General features: G+C 45.9%; 2 protein-coding genes across 2 annotated transcripts in view; both read left to right on the forward strand.

The window, feature by feature from the left end:
- Window positions 1–983, forward strand: part of eif1axb (eukaryotic translation initiation factor 1A X-linked b) — an 8067-nt gene extending 7084 nt beyond the window's left edge. The window contains exon 7 of the mRNA XM_056299881.1: window positions 831–983. Within this exon, the coding sequence (XP_056155856.1) occupies window positions 831–983 (153 nt within the window). The remainder of the gene's footprint in view (window positions 1–830) is intronic.
- A 1807-nt stretch (window positions 984–2790) lies between these two features.
- Window positions 2791–19646, forward strand: part of map7d2b (MAP7 domain containing 2b) — a 41966-nt gene continuing 25110 nt past the window's right edge. Inside the window, exons 1-3 of the mRNA XM_056299882.1 lie at window positions 2791–2872; window positions 5905–6065; window positions 17241–17376. Of these exons, the coding sequence (XP_056155857.1) occupies window positions 2791–2872; window positions 5905–6065; window positions 17241–17376 (379 nt within the window). The remainder of the gene's footprint in view (window positions 2873–5904; window positions 6066–17240; window positions 17377–19646) is intronic.

The raw sequence follows: 19646 nt of genomic DNA on the forward strand, positions 1-19646 counted from the left end.
ATTTAGTGATAAGTACATAATCTCTGGATTCGCCAATAAAAAGATAAACCATGATGCGCTTTTGTCTGGCAGTGTTATCATTGTAGCTCCAGTGAGTCGGTAACACGCTTCACATCTAGTTAATTATTTATTTTTATTTTTTAAATGGGTTTACATGTTAGTTATGGTTAATGGGAGACGACGCAGCTCAAGATGCTTCCATTTCTTTTTGAAATGCTTTGTGTCTCCTCACACTAAGGCGATATCAGTTTAATGACAGGCCCCCACCCCCCAGGTTGTTCTGGATTTAACCTTTGTCAGATGAAGGCAGGCCCATTCCCCCTCTATACAGAAGAGTCTATGTATTTTTCAGTTGTTTCCCTACTTTGTGTCTTTTGTTTTGATATTACATTCTGTTTTATAGCGGCTCATTCTGGTCGAGACACAGCAGTGTTCTGTCTGATCATCCTCTCTCTCTCTCTCTCTCTCTCTCTCTCTCTCTCTCTCTCTCTCTCCTCTCTCTCCTCTCTCTCCTCCTCTCTCTCTCTCTCTCTCTCTCTCTCTCGACCACAGAGGGAGCCCGGTGATGTTATTGTTATAATGCTGAGCTAATTAAAAATGTTAAAATGTTCTATGATGTATGAAGGCTGGATGTAGGGCTTTCTAATAAAGAATCTTAACTCCATTTATTTGGGGTTCGTGTCCTTGTCTCCCCGTGACGCGCTGTTCTGGTGTCGGCCACAAGGTGGCGACATCGAGTTAAATGGGCTGCTCGAAATCCGTCCGTCGTCCCTGGAGTTCGGGAGAACGCCTGTCAAAACGCGCTTTGCTTGCGTGTCACGACCTTTTAGTTCAACTTTGGCCGCAAGTTAATATCGACAGCACAGATAATGGCGGCTTATCTGCGAAGGGCCGCAGAGATGGAGGCAAAACATGTGGCGGCACTGGCGTGTGTCACGTATGCCTCCGCGGTGCGTGCCCGTGAAAAAAACTGCCAAACATGAACGACAATGAATGGGCGCGAGCGTAATGGATTGACGTCACAGAGGTAACTTCGGCAGCCCCTGGCCGGAGTCCATCGCACAGATGTCCCCCATAACGTAGTTTCCCATGCAGAGGAAAGCTGGACGTGGGGAGATCTGATCTGAACAGTAACCCACGCACACCAACAGCACGTTAATAGGCTCGCTCTCTAGATAATTGGGGTGGTTGATGAGTGATATTAAATGGCTAGGATCGGTCTGACAGGTTTGTGCCACAAAAAAAAAAACAACAACCGCTGGGACGAGCTCATTTTGCAGCCTCGTCTCCGCGGTCGGTGATTATCACGGCGTGAGACTTCCGCCGAAACGCTCGGTGCTATTTGTAGCGTCGCCGTAGGACAATAATGTGAGTTTACTTCTGCGGGGGAGAGCCCTCGCTGCTCACGTGTGCGCGTGCGTACGCGTGTGTGTGTGCGCGCGCGCGCTAAGCGGCACCGACCCGTCGTACATTCCGGCGTGTGGATGATGACGTCATACCGCCGCTGGGCGCGTCTGTGGTGCATGCGTTGCAGCGGGACCCCATGCACCCCCGTTCTATTTATTTATTTATATATTCATTTTTGGTTTGTTTGTATGTATGCTTGCTTGCTTGTTTGTTTGTTTATTCATTTTTTTTAGGAATTATTCCAGAATTCGAAAAGTTGCCCAACTGATGTGCTGAGCCCCTGATCCGCTTGCAGGCACTCGAACAGATTTTTTCTGTTCTCTCTCTCTCTCTCTCTCTCTCTCTCTCTCTCTCTCTCTCTCTCTCTCTCTCTCTCTCTCTCTCTCTCTCTCTCTCTCTCTCTCTCTCTCTCTCTCTCTCTCTCTCTCTCTCTCTCTCTCTCTCTCTCTCTCTCTCTCCTTGGCATAAGCTCTGTATATAGCTGGCATATTCTCATCCCTCCTTGCCGCAGTCGTTTTACGGTACCGTCGGTGTGCAGAGGTTTTGAACCGGGTCAGTGCCGCACAGGGTGACAGCAGGATGACCACTATCGCCCCGACACACTCTCAGGTGACAGGTGAGACCCTATGCTCACTTTTTTGTCTTTCTCCCATAAACAACGCTTTCTATACATATATATATATATATATATATATATATATATATAAACGAGTCATGTCTTAACACACTCGCACAATTGTACATCAGTCGATAGGTTAATTGACCAACGAGCACCCTGGGTAAGTGATCATGTAGCCTACGTCAGCATACATGATCACCAGTGACGCGATGGTGTGGGAAAGTAACCGTGGGACACATCGGGCTTGACTCGGTTTTGCATATATTTGTGTGTGTAATTTAGGTGTGTGCGTGCGTGTGTGTGTGTGTGTGCGCGCAGGCGCGTGTTGGCTCGTGCCTCTAGTATGCACCGAGTCTGCATACTATGTCAGAGAACATTGCTCCGCTGTCTATAGATGGACATTAATCGATGGAGGTCGAGTGAGACGCTGTGTGTGTGTGTGTGTGTGTGTGTGTGATATTTCATGTCATTGGGGCAGAACACTAAAGGAAAAACAGCGATGGGTTGAAGATTACACTCAAGGGGTCCAATAGCTTATACTGACATTTGACCCGAACAGCGATTTGTTGACTGACAGAAGATTGACGGAGCTGAAAGAAAGAACATGAACAGAGCTGGTGGTGCGTGTGCGTGTGCGCGCGCGTGCGCGCACGTGTATTTATTTGCTCAGGCATGTATTTTTTTCAGTTAGCTTTCATGAGTTTTGGTATATTTGCATTTTGCTGCATTTGCATGAATTACATTTGACCCTCCCAATTGCAGTGATGACCCCGCCCACAGAACACCTCCTGACCAATAGGCATGCGTCTCCTTCTCGGCCCTCATCCAATAACAGCAGCCCAGCAGGTGAGCTTGCAATCCCAGCCTGTGATCCGTTTCCCTTTTACGTCAGAATTTTAGGACGTCCAACAGCGGTAATATAGACGCCACGTCAGTATAATGACGTCAAGCCGGAATGATCTGCCAAGACTGGCAATGCTGTTCCTTGGTCGGGGGGGGTATACCGGTACCAGCATATGTGGCAACATCTTACGAATTCTTCTCTTCTCCTTTTGTGACGGATGCCTGCTCCTCTCTACGTCCTCAAAAATGCATCCCATAATTGAGATCACGGATGTAGGTTTATCGGGAAGTTGCATGGGAGAAATTAATTGAAACTGGCACGTGATTGGAAAGGCAAAACTTTACAGCAGTTTGACGGAGGACAGGGCTCGAATTGAGAGGGGGGGGTCGGGGGGCGGTCTGGACCTCCCATAACGAACAAGAGAAGAATGGAAAGATTAAGCCGGGGGGGGGGTGTCATAGTATTGTAGCGAATTCGGGGGACAACGCAACCACAGGAAGTGCCACGGCCGGGACGCAAACCCGTATCGCCCGCATCGCAGGAGGCATCGCTAACCGCTCGATTAAAGGGTCACACCCGCGAGCCGGCGGCCAGCGTGTCTTCTTATCCATGCACGTTACAGTATTATGGTCGTAATAAGAATAATGGCAATAAATTATCAATTATTTTTGGGGCATATTGTAGCGGTTCTTCTTTAGCGTGTAGCAGCAAATCTGTGAACCGTGCCTGTCTCTATGTCGCACCACCGGTACCTCTGTTCTGCCTGTGGGGTCACAGTCAGATCGGGCTCTCTGGACCGCAAATGCTGACCAATCAGAATCCTTCTGGGCAGCACAGTCACGTCACGAGCGGGTACAGGTACAGCCCTCTGCTCGGTCTCCCGGGTAACGGCTAAAGTTAGCTAACCGAACGTGGGAATTGTGAAAGAAGCTCCGGTAAATAGTTTACGTAAGTATTGATATCGCATCATGTAAAAATAATTATTTCTCCCCCGATATTGCTGCAATGTTATAACTACGAATGAACAGAGTTGTGACCTCAGTCGATGCTTTTTTTTTGTTGCTCTAAATTAGCTAGTTAACGTTATCTAGCTAGCTGATGCTGTTTTGACGTTGGCTATAACGTTATGCTAACGTTACTTGTCAGAGAATGCTCAGAAACTCCCAGAACCGCGTTAGCTAGCTAGCTAATGCTGCTAATGTGTGTGATGTTCGGCACACACAACACTAGCAGGGACCTCCCATAAGGCCCCTTGTAGAAATTTCAATAGAAATACATAGAAATATTATTTTCTATTTATTTCGCATTTGAAGGGGAATATTTTGGATCATATGTTACAATCTGCACTTGAAAAGATGGGCGAATTAAAAGTCTCGCTGGAGTCAGGCACTCTACTGGTGCAAGGGGCATTCATTCATTCATTCATTCGTTCGTTCATTCATTCATACTGTCTTACATTGAAGAGTAAATACGCTGATATTCACCTCTCCTCCCAGACTTACAAAATGATTGCATTGAGCCAAAAGACCTTTCAAAAGACAGCATATTTTTAGCGTTTTAACAACCCCCCCCATAACTGGTCACTCAATTGGAGCACTGATGGAGTATAATCCAGTGAGTCGAGTAAATTCTTTATGCGACAGTACAAGCCTGTTTCATGCCATAAGCAATCATAGAGCATGGAGTATATTTGCTCAAAAAGGAATATGTTATATTGACCGTAACTTTCAGGCCAAATACACACACAAGAACAGACATCATTTCCATTTAATGTACGTCTTTATTGGGCGTCCGGGAAGCGTGGCGGTCTATTCCGTTGCCTACCAGCATGGGGATCGCCGGTGCGAGTCCCCGTGTTACCTCCGGCTTGGTTGGGCGTCCCTACTGACACAACTGGCCGTGTCTGCCGGTTGGAAGCCGGATGTGGGTATGTGTCCTGGTCGCTGCACTAGCGCCTCCTCTGGTCAGTCGGGGCTCCTGTTCAGGGGGGAGGGGGAACTGGGGGAATAGCGTGATCCTTCCATGCGCTACGTCCCCCTGCTGAAACTCCTCACTGTCAGGTGAAAAGAAGCGGCTGGCGACTCCACATGTATCGGAGGAGGCATGTGGTGGTCTGCAGCCCTCCCTGGATTTGCAGAGGGGGTGCAGCAGCGACCGGGATGGCTCAGAAGAGTGGGAGTAATTGGCTGGATGCAATTGGGTAGAAAAAAAGGGGGGGAGGATGCACGCCTTTGTCATGCTATAAGTCTGAATATAGAGGAGATGGGGAAGAAGCTATCTATCTTTCTATCTATCTATCTATCTATCTATCTATCTATCTATCTATCTATCTATCTATCTATCTATCTATCTATCTATCTATCTATCTATCTATCTGTCTATCTGTCTATCTATCTATCTATCTATCTATCTATCTATCTATCTATCTATCTATCTATCTATCTTTTCCTTGGGAGTTTTTACTTATCCACTTCAGTGGTCTCATACATTGCACAGAATGTAATCGTGATTGTAAATTGTAAAGGCCTCGGGGACTTTGATGTGATTCAGGTTGTACAAATAAATCTGGCTTGACTGGACTTTCTATTGTTTGCCGCTTTTCTTCTTATTCCGCTTGCTAGGATCTCCACGGTTGGACCGTGTCCAGTTAACAAAGCAGAGGAGGGAGGAGAGAGAGAAGACACAGGGTACGAGTAACTCCAGCTGGTGGGGCTGTGTGTGAGGGTCTGGTTTCTCATCTGTCACTGGCATCGCTCTCTCTCTCTCTCTCTCTCTGTCTGTCTGTCTGTCTGTCTCTCTGTCTCTCTCTCTCTCTCTCTCTCTCACACACACACACACACATATATACATATAGTATATGTACTTTAATTCTGAAAGACAGTCATTTTATACGTTTGTGTATGTGTGTACATATACATGCACATGTATGTGCATGTGCGTGTGTGCTATCTTTGCATGCTCATGTTTCTGTATAGGGGTGCAGTAGTAAACCGTGTGTGTGTGTGTGTGTGTGTGTGTGTGTGTGTGCGCGCAGAGCTGTCGGACCAGCTGCGCGATAAGGAGCGTCGGGCACAGCAGTATCTGGAGCGCTGTGCCGAGGAGCGAGGGAGGAGGATGGAGGAACAGAGGAGGAAGGAGAACCTCCGCCGGGCCGCTGCCGAGGACAAGAGGAGACTGCAGCACGGGGTGGAGAAGGTCAGAGGTTATTCCCGCCCGCCCCCTTCCTGCTCTCCTCAGTGGCTGTTTTCCCCCTCAAGCCTTTTCATGATGGCCTTTTCAAAATTATGAATCAAAAAAGTTGAATAGAAAAAAAAACACAAGTTAATGATGTAGAAAAGTTTTCTGCCGACTTGAGGCCTAAAGTTTCCTAAAAGTAAGTAGCTCTTGTCAACTCGTCTCTATTTCTTTCCCCTTTTTTTCTCCCCAATTGTATCCGGACAATTACCCCCACTCTTCCGAGCCACCCCGGTCGCTGCTCCACCCCCTCTGCCGATCCGGGGAGGGCTGCAGACTACCACATGCCTCCTCCCATACATGTGGAGTCGCCAGCCGCTTCTTTTCACCTGACAGTGAGGAGTTTCTTCAGGGGGACGTAGCACATGGGAGAATCACGCTATTCCCCCCATGTCCCCCTCCCCCCTGAACAGACACCCCGACCAACCAGAGGAGGCGCTAGTGCAGCGACCAGGACACATACCCACATCCGGCTTCCCACCCGCAGACACAGCCAATTGTATGTGTAGGGTCGCCCGACCAAGGTGGATGTAACACGGGGATTAGAACCGGAGATCCCCATTTTGGTAGGCAACAGAATAGACATGTGGTATTCTGCAGCCCTCCCTGGCTCGGTAGAGGGGGTGGAGCAGCGACCGGGACAGCTCGGAATAGGGGTAAATTGGCCAAAAAAAAAAATACAATTGGGGGAGGAAAGGGGGGGGCGGTAGTTCAGACATAAACCCCACAGCCCTCAGTATTGAAGCTACCATTTGTCTTTGTTAAGTCTTTACAAGGCACTGTTGGATTTAGTGTTGTAATCGCTAAACCATAGATCAAGGGTTAATAAGCCCTCTGTGTGAGGGACATTGCGATCCAAAGAGACTTGACCTCTGGAGGTTTCCATCTAGTCCCCTCTTGCGGGGGGGGGGTGTCTCAGCGTATTTATGGTATTGAAGTCTGCCTTTGCATGCTAAGGATTTTCTCCCCTCCCCCTCCCTGTTCTCCTGCTCACACTCATATGCATGTTTCAATGACATAATGATGGGCTGGTCTCCTGAGGATGGGGTGGGGGAAGGGGGAGTGGGGGTCTGCTGGATGATGACATCATCGCTGGGGGTATCATGTGCGGTTTACTGGAACTGTTACTCGATGTACACGGAAAAACGATTGGAGGTTGTTTAGGGGATTCATAAAGACTTCGTGGTGTTTTTCATCTGTGTGTGTGTGTGTGTGTGTGTTTATGGTGTATTTTTAGCTATGATGTATTTTTTGTCTGTTTGTAGTCAATGTGTGTGTGTGTGCAGCAGTAGCAGGCCCTCAGGGGATCTTTTGAAGTAATGCTGAAACAGCTTTTTGGTAGTGTTTTTCTTCTACACCTTGATGTATATATATTTAGTTGAATTGGGACATGAAGGCGGGACATAACTGTCAAAATCCCTGCTTCCGCTACGTCATCAAAATCCAACCAATGGGATGCAACTAGGGGAATTTATTGGAAAGGGAAGCGGATTTTCAGGGAAGAGGAAGTGAAAAATACAACACCTGACCATTTTCTCTTTTCACGGCTGATAGATATCCTGTAGGCACAGCTCTGCAGACAGGCGGTCTGTCGTATACAGTCTGTGTGACAAGAGGGGAAGGCAGGGAGTTACAGAATCAGAAACACTGCCAGCCCACAGCAGTGCAACATAAAGACAAAAACACATATACAAGAACTGCAAGAACACATACAAACTAACGCATATATGTAAAAAAAAAAAAAATCACTGTCCAGGAGAACGAACACCAGCCAGGATGACTGTCGAAACTGCCGGTCTACATGGGCTAGCAGTTAGCTTAGCTTGCCCCGCTTCTGCGTCCTGTCAGACCGCCCTCGGTGTTACCTCTTCGGGCACAGCTCCAGGCAGGGCTGTGGTCCCTGGGCCCACAGGACGCAGCAGACCAAGCTCTCCCAGCCGACCCAGCGCCAGCTTTCCCAGCTATCAAACGAAGACAAACTTAGACGCAGACGTGGACAAAGACGCTGCATGGACGGTACTGGGTGAGGCCCACGCAAACTTGAATTCATGCCGCCATCTACCCACTAGCATTGATTTGTATTTTGGTTTGAAATTTTACAAATGCCCATGAGCGCACAATGGCCCAAGCCACACAATAAAATCTGTTTCCCAGGAAAGAGAAGAAATAGCACTTGATATAGAAAATATAAGGCTGCATAAGTTTTAGAAAAGATTAGGCATATATTGTTTGATAGCGGTAAATTAGGTTATGGACAATGGGCTAAATGGATGAATAAGACATTTTCCCTTTTATTGTGTTTTCATAAAGAATTTAGAGATTCTATGCTTTTTATTTGCGTATATGTGTGTATTCTGCTTGTCTGAACCTAGTATCAGGGTATAATGTGTGATATATTTTCCTGTGAACCCTCTTGCTTATTTACTTATGTTGGAAATTAGAATAACCTCTGGCTAGCTCATTAGCATGCTAGGTGATACAGGGTTTAGATAATGTTAATTCTTATGTGAACTCTTCATGTGGTTTTCTTTTTTCTTTGACCCCTGGGCATAATTTACTCTTGTCATACTAAATGATCCAGCTAATGAAACCTTGTTTGGTTGGGATAATTCAAATTTACATTTACATTTAAATTAGTTATATAAATCATTCTATGTCAAAATATTTGATAGATAATCACAAGAGTTTTACTAAAGCTACAGTAGAAGCTTTCTTTGAACTTAACTGGGCAGTTTATACAATATACTATACTATGCTATACTATAGTATACTATGCTATAGCATAGTATAGTACTATAGCACTATACCCTACTATGCTACTATATTGCCATACTATATTATACTATATTATAGTATAGTACAGTATACTATATAGTATAGTACTATGTAGTATACTATACTGTAGTATGCTATTTTATATAGTATAATATATATAGGGGGGTAATTGGCCAGATAATTGGCCAGATACAATTGGGGAGAAAAAGGGAGAACCCCTCCCCCCCGCCAAAAAATAAACAATGTCAGAAGATACAAGATACATAAAAGTTGGCATTTGACATGAAGTTTCTTCATGTATCAGTCATCAGCTGTAGACGGAACAAGATATTTAAGTTAAGGTTAAAGAACTCATTAATCTTATCATGGCATGCATTAGTCTACTTATGAAAGAATTTAAGATTACGGGAGCTAGATTTATATTAGACTCATTTCAATCAGCTCTAAATGAATTTAAAAATGAGGGGGGAAAAAAACTTCAGAGAATAGCATCAGTTCATCTGGATACAACAGATCTCAAATCTGCGTACAACCCAAATATCCACTTGGTGTCATAGAAAGGAAAATGAAAAAAAAAGTAATAAGAAATGTTAAGAGATAAGTAAAACTTAGACAGTTAACACAACTCTTCATCGTCCCTATATCTCTTGATAATCAGTCCTTTGTACTTCTTCTTGAACAGCACAATGTTTGTACTTTGAGCTCCATGCTCAGACTGTTCCACAATTTTACCCCACAGATTGAAATGCCCATGCTCTTCAAAGTTGTACCAACACATCATTTCTTGAAGTTTGATTTCCCTCTCAAATCATATTCCCTTTCTCTAGCTGAGAATATTTTTTGTATATTACTCGGTAGTAGATTGTTTCTTGCTTTGAACATTATTTGTGCCATGTTAAGTTCTACTAAATCCATGAACTTCAAGGCACTTGACTTTAAAAATAGCTTGTTGGTATGGTCACGATATCCTACATTATTAACTAGCCTGTTGTAAGTTGGTTTTGTAGGTGTTACCCCATACCTCCACACTGTAGATCAGATATGGTAAAATAAATCAACAACAGAGTGTACAGCAATTTGTTAAATAAGCGAGGCAAGCATAATATCAGAAAAAAAAACCCTCAACAACTACTTCAATGGCAGTACGCATCATTCTTTTGATTCAGACTCTGTGCCTTTTGCTGGCTAACGCCCTGCAGCAGGGGCACCATGTCTGCTCTTCTTCCTCCTCGCTGTCTGAATTAATTGGTGGAGGAGACCTCCTGCTGGGTCTTGGTCTGTACATGGAGCACCACAACTGCTTCTCTTCCTCCTCCTCCTCCCGGCACCTCTTTAGGGAGCACCATACCGCCTCCTTCTCCTGTCCTTCCTCCTCAGTTTCCAGTGGGCAAGTCCAGTTTTCTACTTCTTCCTCCTCACTGTCTGAACTACTGATAATTGGTGGAGAAGGAGACCTCCTGCTGGGTCTTGGTCCATATCTGGACCACCACAAGTGGTCCTCTTCCTCCCTGAGCCTCTGTAGGGAGCTCCATGAAAGTTGAAGCTGAAAGCCCCAGCTGGGCCCAGGAGTCGGACTAGAAGGGAGCAAGGCCCTCTCCTCTTCTTCTTCCTCATCCTCAGTGTCTGAGCTGGAGACTGGTGGAGAAGGATGCCTCACAGGAGGAGGTGAAGGTATTAGCCACTGCTGAGCATAATCTTCACCATCAGAGCTCTCTGAGCCATTGGAGTTTTAGTCTTGCACACCTTCATATCTGATGAAACCTTCTGAAAGACAAGACAGAGACTTTATGTCAAACTAGGAAAGAAATCAGATGAAAAGGATTACATTTCCATCAGGAGGCCACAGAAACCTGAGACAGTGTCTTACTTTAGTGTTGGAGAAACACCTTAATTTCAGTTCCGCAAATCGTGTTTTTTTTCCTTTTCTTTTTTGATTTCCCCCTTTTCCCCCAGTTGCACTTGGGCAATTACCCTATTTTCTGAGCCATCCCAGTTGCTGCCCCACCCCATCTGCCAAGCCGGGGAGGGCTGCAGACTACCACATGCCTCCTCCAATACATGTGGAGTTGCCTGCCACTTCTTTTCACCTGACAGTGAGAAGTTTGACCAGAAGGACGTAGCGCATGGGAAGATTATGCCCCCCCCTCTTCCCCCTCCCCCCATGGGAATGCTCGCAAGAGCAAGCCACGGGTCATGTGGCCTGGTCTGCAGTCACCTCTCCCGACTGCAAACTGGTTTTTGCCCCTCACCAGCCCAGTTGGTAGTCCTACCAGCCAGCGTGCCTCTCCCGCCAACAGAGCAAAGCAATGCATGCTAGTGATAGGAGACTCCATTACCTGCAATATCAGATTGGCTTTGCCAGCCTTGGTTCACTGTTTACCTTGGGCCAGAGTCTCTGACATAGAGGACAATCTTAGGGTGCTGGCATTATGGAGGGCGAATCAGGGAACCCAGGCACACAGCACCACTACTTTCAGCAACATTGTTATTCATGTTGGCACCAGTAATGATAGGATGAAGAAATCAGCGATAACAAAAGCCACCCTAGTCAGAATGCTTGAGTTTGCCAGAAAGATGTATTTGCATTGGTTAACTGTCTCTGGTCTCTTACCTGTGAGGGGTAATGATGAGCTGTACAGTAGGCTTACCTCAGCGAACCACTGGCTGGCTCGTTACTGTAATGAGCAGGGATTCGGCTTTGTTGATAACTGGCCTTCTTTCTGGGGCCGCCCTTACTTGCTGAAAGCCGATGGCATTTACCCTACTGGGGATGGCGCCGTTCTTTTGTCTAGCAATATAGATAGCTGTTTACGTTTAGTTTGACACTAGGGACTTTTTATTATTATTATTTTTATTATTAGGGACTTAGGGACAGCAGGTTGCAGGTGATTAGAAAGCCTGCTAGGTATAGTGCGGATGTGGAGTCAACTAGTTTAATTGATATGTTTAGTCAGGAATTTTTTCAGTATAGATTGACAGCTTGGTCTATAACATTGAGACCGTCTCCCTACCCTGCTGTATTGCTCCCAAGCGCTCCTCTTCTAAATGTGTAAATCAAAAATCTAATAATCATTCCTACCACTGGTGGTGGTGAATCAACAATCTAATAATCATTCCTACCACTGGTGGTGGTGAAATGTGCAATGAAGTACCTAATACACTACAGAACCAAACATCTAATGTTATCAAAAGTGTTATTTCACCTATTTGTAGCTGTAAAGTTCTGCCTACTACTGATCACTTCCACACGATGCTTAAATTGGGTTTCATAAACATCAGATCATTGTCTACCAAAGCCTTACTGATAAATGATCTGATTCTTGAACATAGTTTTGACATGATTGGGTTATGTGAAACATGACTGAAACCAAATGTTTCCCTTTCCTTAAATGAATCATCCCCACCCAACTATATTTATGCCCATGTAGCTTATGCAAATAAACAAGGTGGGGGTGTTGCCTTAACTCTATATTCAATCTGACTTCTACACTTGAATCTAAATTCCAATCTTTTGAGGCTCTTATTCTTGGTCCATCTTCCTCAGCCATGAATAGACTCGGCTTGGTCCAGATTGTGATACTCTATTGACCTCCTGGCTCTTACTCACTATTTCTTGAAGAATTTGGAGAATTTGTCTCAGGTCTTGTTACTAATTCTGATGAGGTTCTAATTTTTGGTGATTCAAAAGTCGACTCATTGCAGTGCTAACACCCTTGTTTTGGTTTTATCTAAATGGATAGCTGTTTCTGATCTGAATGTCTTGCCAACCACATCTGCTGCATCAAATCATTTTCTCATTAAATTTGAAGCATTATTGGCCTGTCCAGTTAATGTAAGCACAGATGTAATTGCCACTCACCACATTATTGGTCTATCCACCGTAGCTGCATTTGGCCAGCAGCTGCCTGAATTCTTGGCTTGTTTCTCTATACTGACTGACTATGTTGAAAATTTCACTAGTGACTTAAATGTTGCCCTCTGTAGCCTCCTCGATTCAGTTGCACCTCCCACTACCAGAGCGAGGCGACTAAAGAGGCCTACACCCCGGTTTAGCAACGAGACACATGCTCTTAACAGGGTCTGCAGGAGACTGGAACGTAAATGGCGAAAATCAAAATTGGAAGGTTTTACCTTCTTGACGTGTGTGTATGGAAATACAAGCATGCTTTATCTGCCGCAAAAGCAGCGTATCTCTCTTGCTTAATCAATATTAATAAACATAACCCCAGATTTCTCTTTGAGACTGTAGCTAAACTTACTAAAAAGCAGCCATCTATTAGCCGCTCACCATTCACGGCCCATGAGTTTCTAGACTTTTTCTGCAATAAGATTGATGAGATCATAAACAAAATTAGTTCTTCAACTCCAGCTACTCCTGCAGATCCTGTCTTACCAAATTCATATCTATACAATGAGTTACTGATAGTACCTGTTATTACAGCTTTTGAGACTATCTCTCTTGATACTTTGACTAAGCTTGTGTCAGACTACTTGCTTACTTGACCCTTGACCCGCAAAATTTTTTAAACACCTCTGGCCTTTCCTGGAACCTACAATGTTAGACATTGTTAATTTATCACCTACTACTGGCACTGTTCCCAGCAGTTTTAAGACAGCCGTGGTTAAACCTCTACTTAAAAAAAACAAACCCCGATCCAGGGTCTCAAGAACTATTGACCAGTCTCTAATCTTCCATTCTTTTCTAGAGTACTAGAGAGAGTTGTGTTTCAACAACTTTCGACCCATATCAACCTTTTCAATCAGCTTTCAGGGTCTGTCACTCCACTGAAATGGCTCTGACCAGAGTGCTGAACAATCTTCTACTAACTATGGACTCTGTTTCCACTTCTGTGTTTCTACTACTGGACCTCAGTGCAGCCTTTGACACTATTGTGCACTGTGTCCTATTAGACAGAATAAATTGTAATTTTGGTGTCTCTGGCTTGGCTCTCTCTCTTGGCTTAAGTACTACTTAACTGGAAGAACACATTGTGTCTGCTACAATAATATTGGATCAAAATTCTCGGACGGTAAATATGGTGTACCTCAGGGCTCAGTTCTTGGCCCTCTACTTTTCTCTCTTTATATTTCACCTCTTGGCCAAATTATACGCAGTCATGGAATACATTTCCATTGCTATGCTGATGATACTCAGCTGTATGTGCCTATAAGGGCTGGTGATCATACTCAAATGACTAAAGGCCTGCTTGGCTGCTGTGAAAATTGGATGTCACTAAATTTTCTGTTTTTAAATTTGGATAAAATTGAGATGCTGGTCTTTGGCCTTGCTAGACACAGGCACCAACTTGATCAAGTAACAATCAACAACTCTGTGATTTCACAAAGTGTGGCAGCCGAAAATCTTTGTTACACTTGATCCCAGCCTTTCCTTTGATAAGCACATTAAAGAAATCACCAAGAATGCATTTTTTTCACATTTTTAAAAGGCTAGAATTAGGTCTTGTCCATGGCTGACGCAGAGACTCTAATACATGCATTTGTTTCATCCAGACCTGACTACTGTAATGTTCTGTTTTCAGGTCTGCCACATGCTAGTACTAAAAGTCTTCAGATGGTTCAAAATATTGCAACTAGAATCCTAACCAAACTAGAAAATTGGACCACATTACACCAATTCTTGTCTCCCTTCACTGGCTTCCTATACATGTTAGATCAGAATTCAAGGCGCTTCTGCTGACTTATGGAATCTTAAATAGGCTTGCCCCATCTTACCTGTCTGATCTCCTTAAACTGTACATTCCACCTCGAGCTCTTCACTCTCAAAATACAGGGCTCCTGTGTGTACCCAAAGTTAAAAAGAAGTCAGCTGGTGGCAGGGCCTTTTCCTATCGGGCCCTGTTCTTGTGGAATAACCTGCCTGCTGCCATCAGACAATCAAAGTCTGTTGAGTCCTTTAAATCCAAACTTAAAATTCATCTTTTTGCCTTGACCTACAATCAGTTGCCTTTAAATTGAGTGCTTCACAACCTGTTCTGCATCCTACACTATGCTATGCTATGCTATGCTATGCTACTATGTGTGTTAACACAACATCCATTGCACGTCTGTCCGTCTTGGGAGAGAGCTCCCTCCTCTATTGTATTCCTGAGGTTTCTTCCTATTTTTTCTCCCTGTTAAAGGGTTTTTTAGGGAGTTGTTCCTTATCTGATGTGAGGGTCTAAGGACAGGATGTTGTGTTGCTGTAAAGCCCACTGGGGCACATTTGTAATCGTGATATTGGGCTATACCAATAATTGATTATGCTATGCTAACATATTACTATGCTATACTATACTATGCTAACATTACTATGCTATGCTATACTATACCATACCATACTCTATTCTACTGTACTATACTATACTATGCACACAGCACTGGGGCCATAATACTAACATATTACTATGTCATGTTATACTATGCTATATACTATGCTAACATATTACTATACTATGTTATGCGATACTATACTATGCTAATATATTACTATACTATACTATTGAAAACTATGCTATGCAATTTTATACTTTGCAAAACTATACTATGTTATATGGAGAGAAATTATCTGCTTTAGTATTTTCTTTTAGTGTTGAATTTTGTCTGTGCTGGAAGTTGGAGAGGCCTGGTTGTGGTCTTGTCTCTGTTTGCTGTGGTGATGAAGCTGGCCCTCACCTTGGATGGCTGTTGCCTTCTGGCTGTCAGTCCTCTTTCTCTATCTGTCTATCACTCTCTCACCCTTTATTTCTCTCTCACTCCTCCCTTTCGATTCTGCCTTCCTTTTATTGATTCTCCACCATGCTCCAGCCCCTCACCCCTCTTCTCCTCCTCCCCCCATCCCCATACTGCACACAGTAATTTAGTGTGACTCTGCATACACCTTCAGCGCCCCCACCCCACCGAGGGCTCAACCCGCTGCAAGATAGCAACACATCAAGTGTTTCCAGTATTTGGAGTCATGACAAGCGAGGAAAATGGGAAAGCTGTAGATCAGGAGAGAGAAGGGGTTGGACAAAGAAAGAAGGATAGGGCAAGAGAGAGAGAGAAAGTACTAGTCACTCTTCTCCTTTTTGACTCATGACCCCTTGAACCCACTGCGAAAACAAAGTCATGCATTCTTATTCAAACCTTTTGTATAGGCGCTAGCACACAAAATGATCTTTACATTATTTAAGATAGGAAAGATGTTTTTTCCCTTTTTTTCCCCTTCCTGTTCCTCGAATTTGTAATATTCAGTTCCCACCACTGCATGACAGCTACAGTGTTTGGAGGGTGAGGACTTCCACATGCGTCTTCCGATACACATGGAGTCATTGAGACTGAACATTGAGTCATTTTTCAAATTATCTCTATTCAATCAAATTGAAAATGAACTAGCCCATACAAAAATATTGCATCTCATGTCCCCCACCCCCCGCCCCCCGCCGGTACCAGCTTGTAAGCGATTAAATCCCACCAGAAAACACGGGTCACAGAGCAGGAAAGGAGGAGAGGAAGAAAGGAGCTGAGGGAGAGGAAGGTAGGAAGAGAGAAGGAAGAAGAGCTGGACAAAAGAAAACAGAAAACAGCATTTGAGATGAAACAAGCAGCCTGGATCACCGCCCACATACAGGCGGGCTCCCCTGTGACTTTGTGTGTGTGTGTTTGCCTGCCTTTGTGTAAGTAAGTTTGTGTGTGTGTGTGTGTGTTTGTTTGTGCGTGTGTGTGCTTGTGTGTGTGTGGTGTCATCCATTAAGGTGGAGGAAGGGAGGGTTGAATATGGTCCCCTGCTGTCTGGAAAACTGCTGTCTGAAATAGATTCAGTCAGAGAGAGAGAGAGAGAGAGAGCGAGAGAGGGAGGAGACTAGGGAGGGTGGGGTGAAGAACTAAGAGGTAGAGAGAGAGACAGAGAAAGAGAGAGAACCAGTGTTACCTAGAGAGATCAGTAGACAGAAAGAAAGAGAGAACCAGTGTTACCTAGAGAGATCAGCTGACAGAAGGAGAGAGAGAGCGAGAGAGAACCAGTGTTACCTAGAGAGATCAGCTGACGGAAGGAGAGAGAGAGCGAGAGAGAACCAGTGTTACCTAGAGAGATCAGCTGACGGAAGGAGAGCGAGCGAGAGAGAAGAGCGGCTTCATTTCGCAGTGAGCAACAGAGGGAGCACATACCAGATGATTGAAACGAGTGGGCGCAACTGTGACAGCAAGAGAGAGAGAGAGTGAGAGCGAGCGAGCGATTGCGGTGGGGAGAGGTTGCTGCTGTTCTGGCTGCATGCGGTAACCATGGCGCAGCCGTCTCCGAGCGCATCACCGGGCATCCGTCGCCGTAGCGACGGCTCAGTAAGAGAGTGTCTCTTTTTCCCCGTTTTGGAACGGAATGAGCAGGAGAGGCTGGAGGCCCTTGTCCGCCGGAGAACAGGGGGATCCGAGAGAAGAGGAGACGGAGCCGTGGAGGCGCTGGACTCCCTGGAGAGCAGGCCCAAGCGCTGGACCTGGGAGGGACCTCCGGATGGAGTGGAGGGTGAGTCCAAACAAACATACACACACACACACACACACACACACGCAGAGGGGTGGAGGCGAGGAGATGTTCGTGTTTTGGGGGTGGGTGGGGTTTGGATGGAGAGGAGAAGATTGGACCAAACGGTGGGGCGAGAGAAGAGGGTGCATTCATTTGGATTGTGTATCTAGGGAGGCCATGGTTGCTGGGGCTAGGGGGGGGGGCAGTTATTGGAGTTGAGATGAGGCATCAGGCGTTGTAGGGGTAGATATGGGGCTGGGGAGGTTAGAGGTCAGCGAAGGCGGAGGTGATGCTGGGATAATGTCGGGGAGGGATTGCGATGAGGCAGAATCAAGAAGAAGGAGGCAGAGGAGAGAGAGAGAGAGAAATGGAGGTTGATTGATAACAGAAAGGGGGATTGATAGAAGACAATGAAAATAACTGAGTCAGAGGGAACGGACTGAGTGAGGGAGAGCGAGGGAGAGCGAGGGAGAGTGAGGGAGAGAGGGAGAGGACGGTGGATGGAAAAAGGGTGTGGAGGCTGCAATGCAGGGGGGGGCAGCGCTTTTGTCTTTAAAGCCTCATCAGGTCGGGAGAGGCTGTGTGTGTGTGTGTGTGTGTGTGTGTGTGTGTGTGTGTGTGTGTGTGTGTGTGTTCTTGGTTTACGATGCTAAACATACATGGCAGACGGTGTCGTCCATCGTGTCATAATGAGACGTGCTCATTCCGGGGCTGACCTGTCACACCTTACGGGCCATGAGGACACACAAAACGAGCTCGCAGCGAGACGACAACAACCACAATACATTGTAGCGTGTGTGTTTACGGTAGCTTGCTGTGTGTACTGCTGAGTTGTGACGTTAGCTCGCCCACAGGTAACAGTTTAGCCGACTGATGTGCCACCGATGTGTTTCTCTGAATGGGATCTTCTTGTGTTTGTGTTTTGGGGGCGTTGTGTATTTGTATTCATGTATGTGCAACATATGTCCACATGGGTGTACTAGCGTGTGTGTGTGTGTGTGTGTGGGGGGGGTTGTATTCTTTTATGTATGCTATGTGTGAATTTGTGCTTGCACGTCTTTGTGAGGCTGTGAGTGCGTTTGTGTATTCGTGTATGTGTTTGCATTTATATATTTATGTGTATGTTTGAATATTTGTATTTAGTTATGCATGTTGTATGCGCGTGCATGTGTGTGTGTGTGTGTGTGTGTGTGTGTGTGTGTGTGTGTGTGTGTGTGTGTGTGCGTAAATGTATCAGAAAAGTGTTTTTATGTGAGCAAGGCCTCGACGGGTGTGATTCCCCAGAGAGAAGTGAGTTACGCAGCTCACCTTGAAGCCAACACTTCAGCCTCATTCCTCTCTCGCTCTCCTTCCCCCCTCTCCTTCCCTCTCTCTCTCTCCTTCCCCGTCTCTCTCTCTCTCCTCCCCTCTCTCTCTCGTGCCTCTCCTCTCTCGCTCTCCTCCCCCCTCTCTCGCTCTCCTTCCCCCCTCTCTCTTTCCCTCTCTCTCGCTCCTTCCCTCTCACTCGCTCTCTCCTTCCCTCTCTCTCTCTCCTTCCCCCCTCCTTCCCCCTGTCTCTCCCCCTTCCCCCCTCTCCTTCCCTCTCTCTCTCTCCTTCCCCGTCTCTCTCTCTCTCCTCCCCTCTCTCTCTCGCTCCTCTCCTCTCTCGCTCTCTCCTTCCCTCTCCCTCTTGCTCTCTCCTCCCCTCTCTCTCTCGCTCCCCCCCCTCTCCGGTGCATTGGTTGTCTCCATCTATTTTTCCCTCTCTCCTTTTCTATCTATTCTGCCCCTCTCTCTCTCCCTCCCCCCCTCTCTCTCGCTCTCTCCCTGTGTTCCATGTCCGTCGTAGCTTAAACCCATCATCTTCATCTTCAGCACCGGGGTATTTCCACAGGGTTGCTGCCGTCCCTGTGACAGCAGAGGCATTAGTCAGACTCTGCGGTGCATTCATAACGCCATCAATTATTCACGTGACAAATCCTAGCGTTGACCCGAGATCAGGGTCCTTTCAGGAGAGTCTGCTCTCTCGGTGTGCTGTGCGGCAGGGGGAGCTGGTCTGGAGTCAGCCCGCCGAGGAGGACCGCTCACTGCAGCAGAAAGACCAGCGTCTCATCTTACAGCTCGACATCGGATGAAAGGGCAGAGACACTGCCATTGTGTGTGTGTGTGTGTGTGTGTGTGTGTGTGTGTGTGTGTGTGTGTGTGTGTGTGTGTGTGTGTATTTGTGTGTGTATGTGTGGGCGTGCGTGTGTGTGTGTGCACGAGTGTAACGCTTTTGCTTTTTCCGCTCT

Source organism: Lampris incognitus, chromosome 19, assembly GCF_029633865.1.
Source record: "Lampris incognitus isolate fLamInc1 chromosome 19, fLamInc1.hap2, whole genome shotgun sequence".
NCBI lineage: Eukaryota > Metazoa > Chordata > Actinopteri > Lampriformes > Lampridae > Lampris > Lampris incognitus.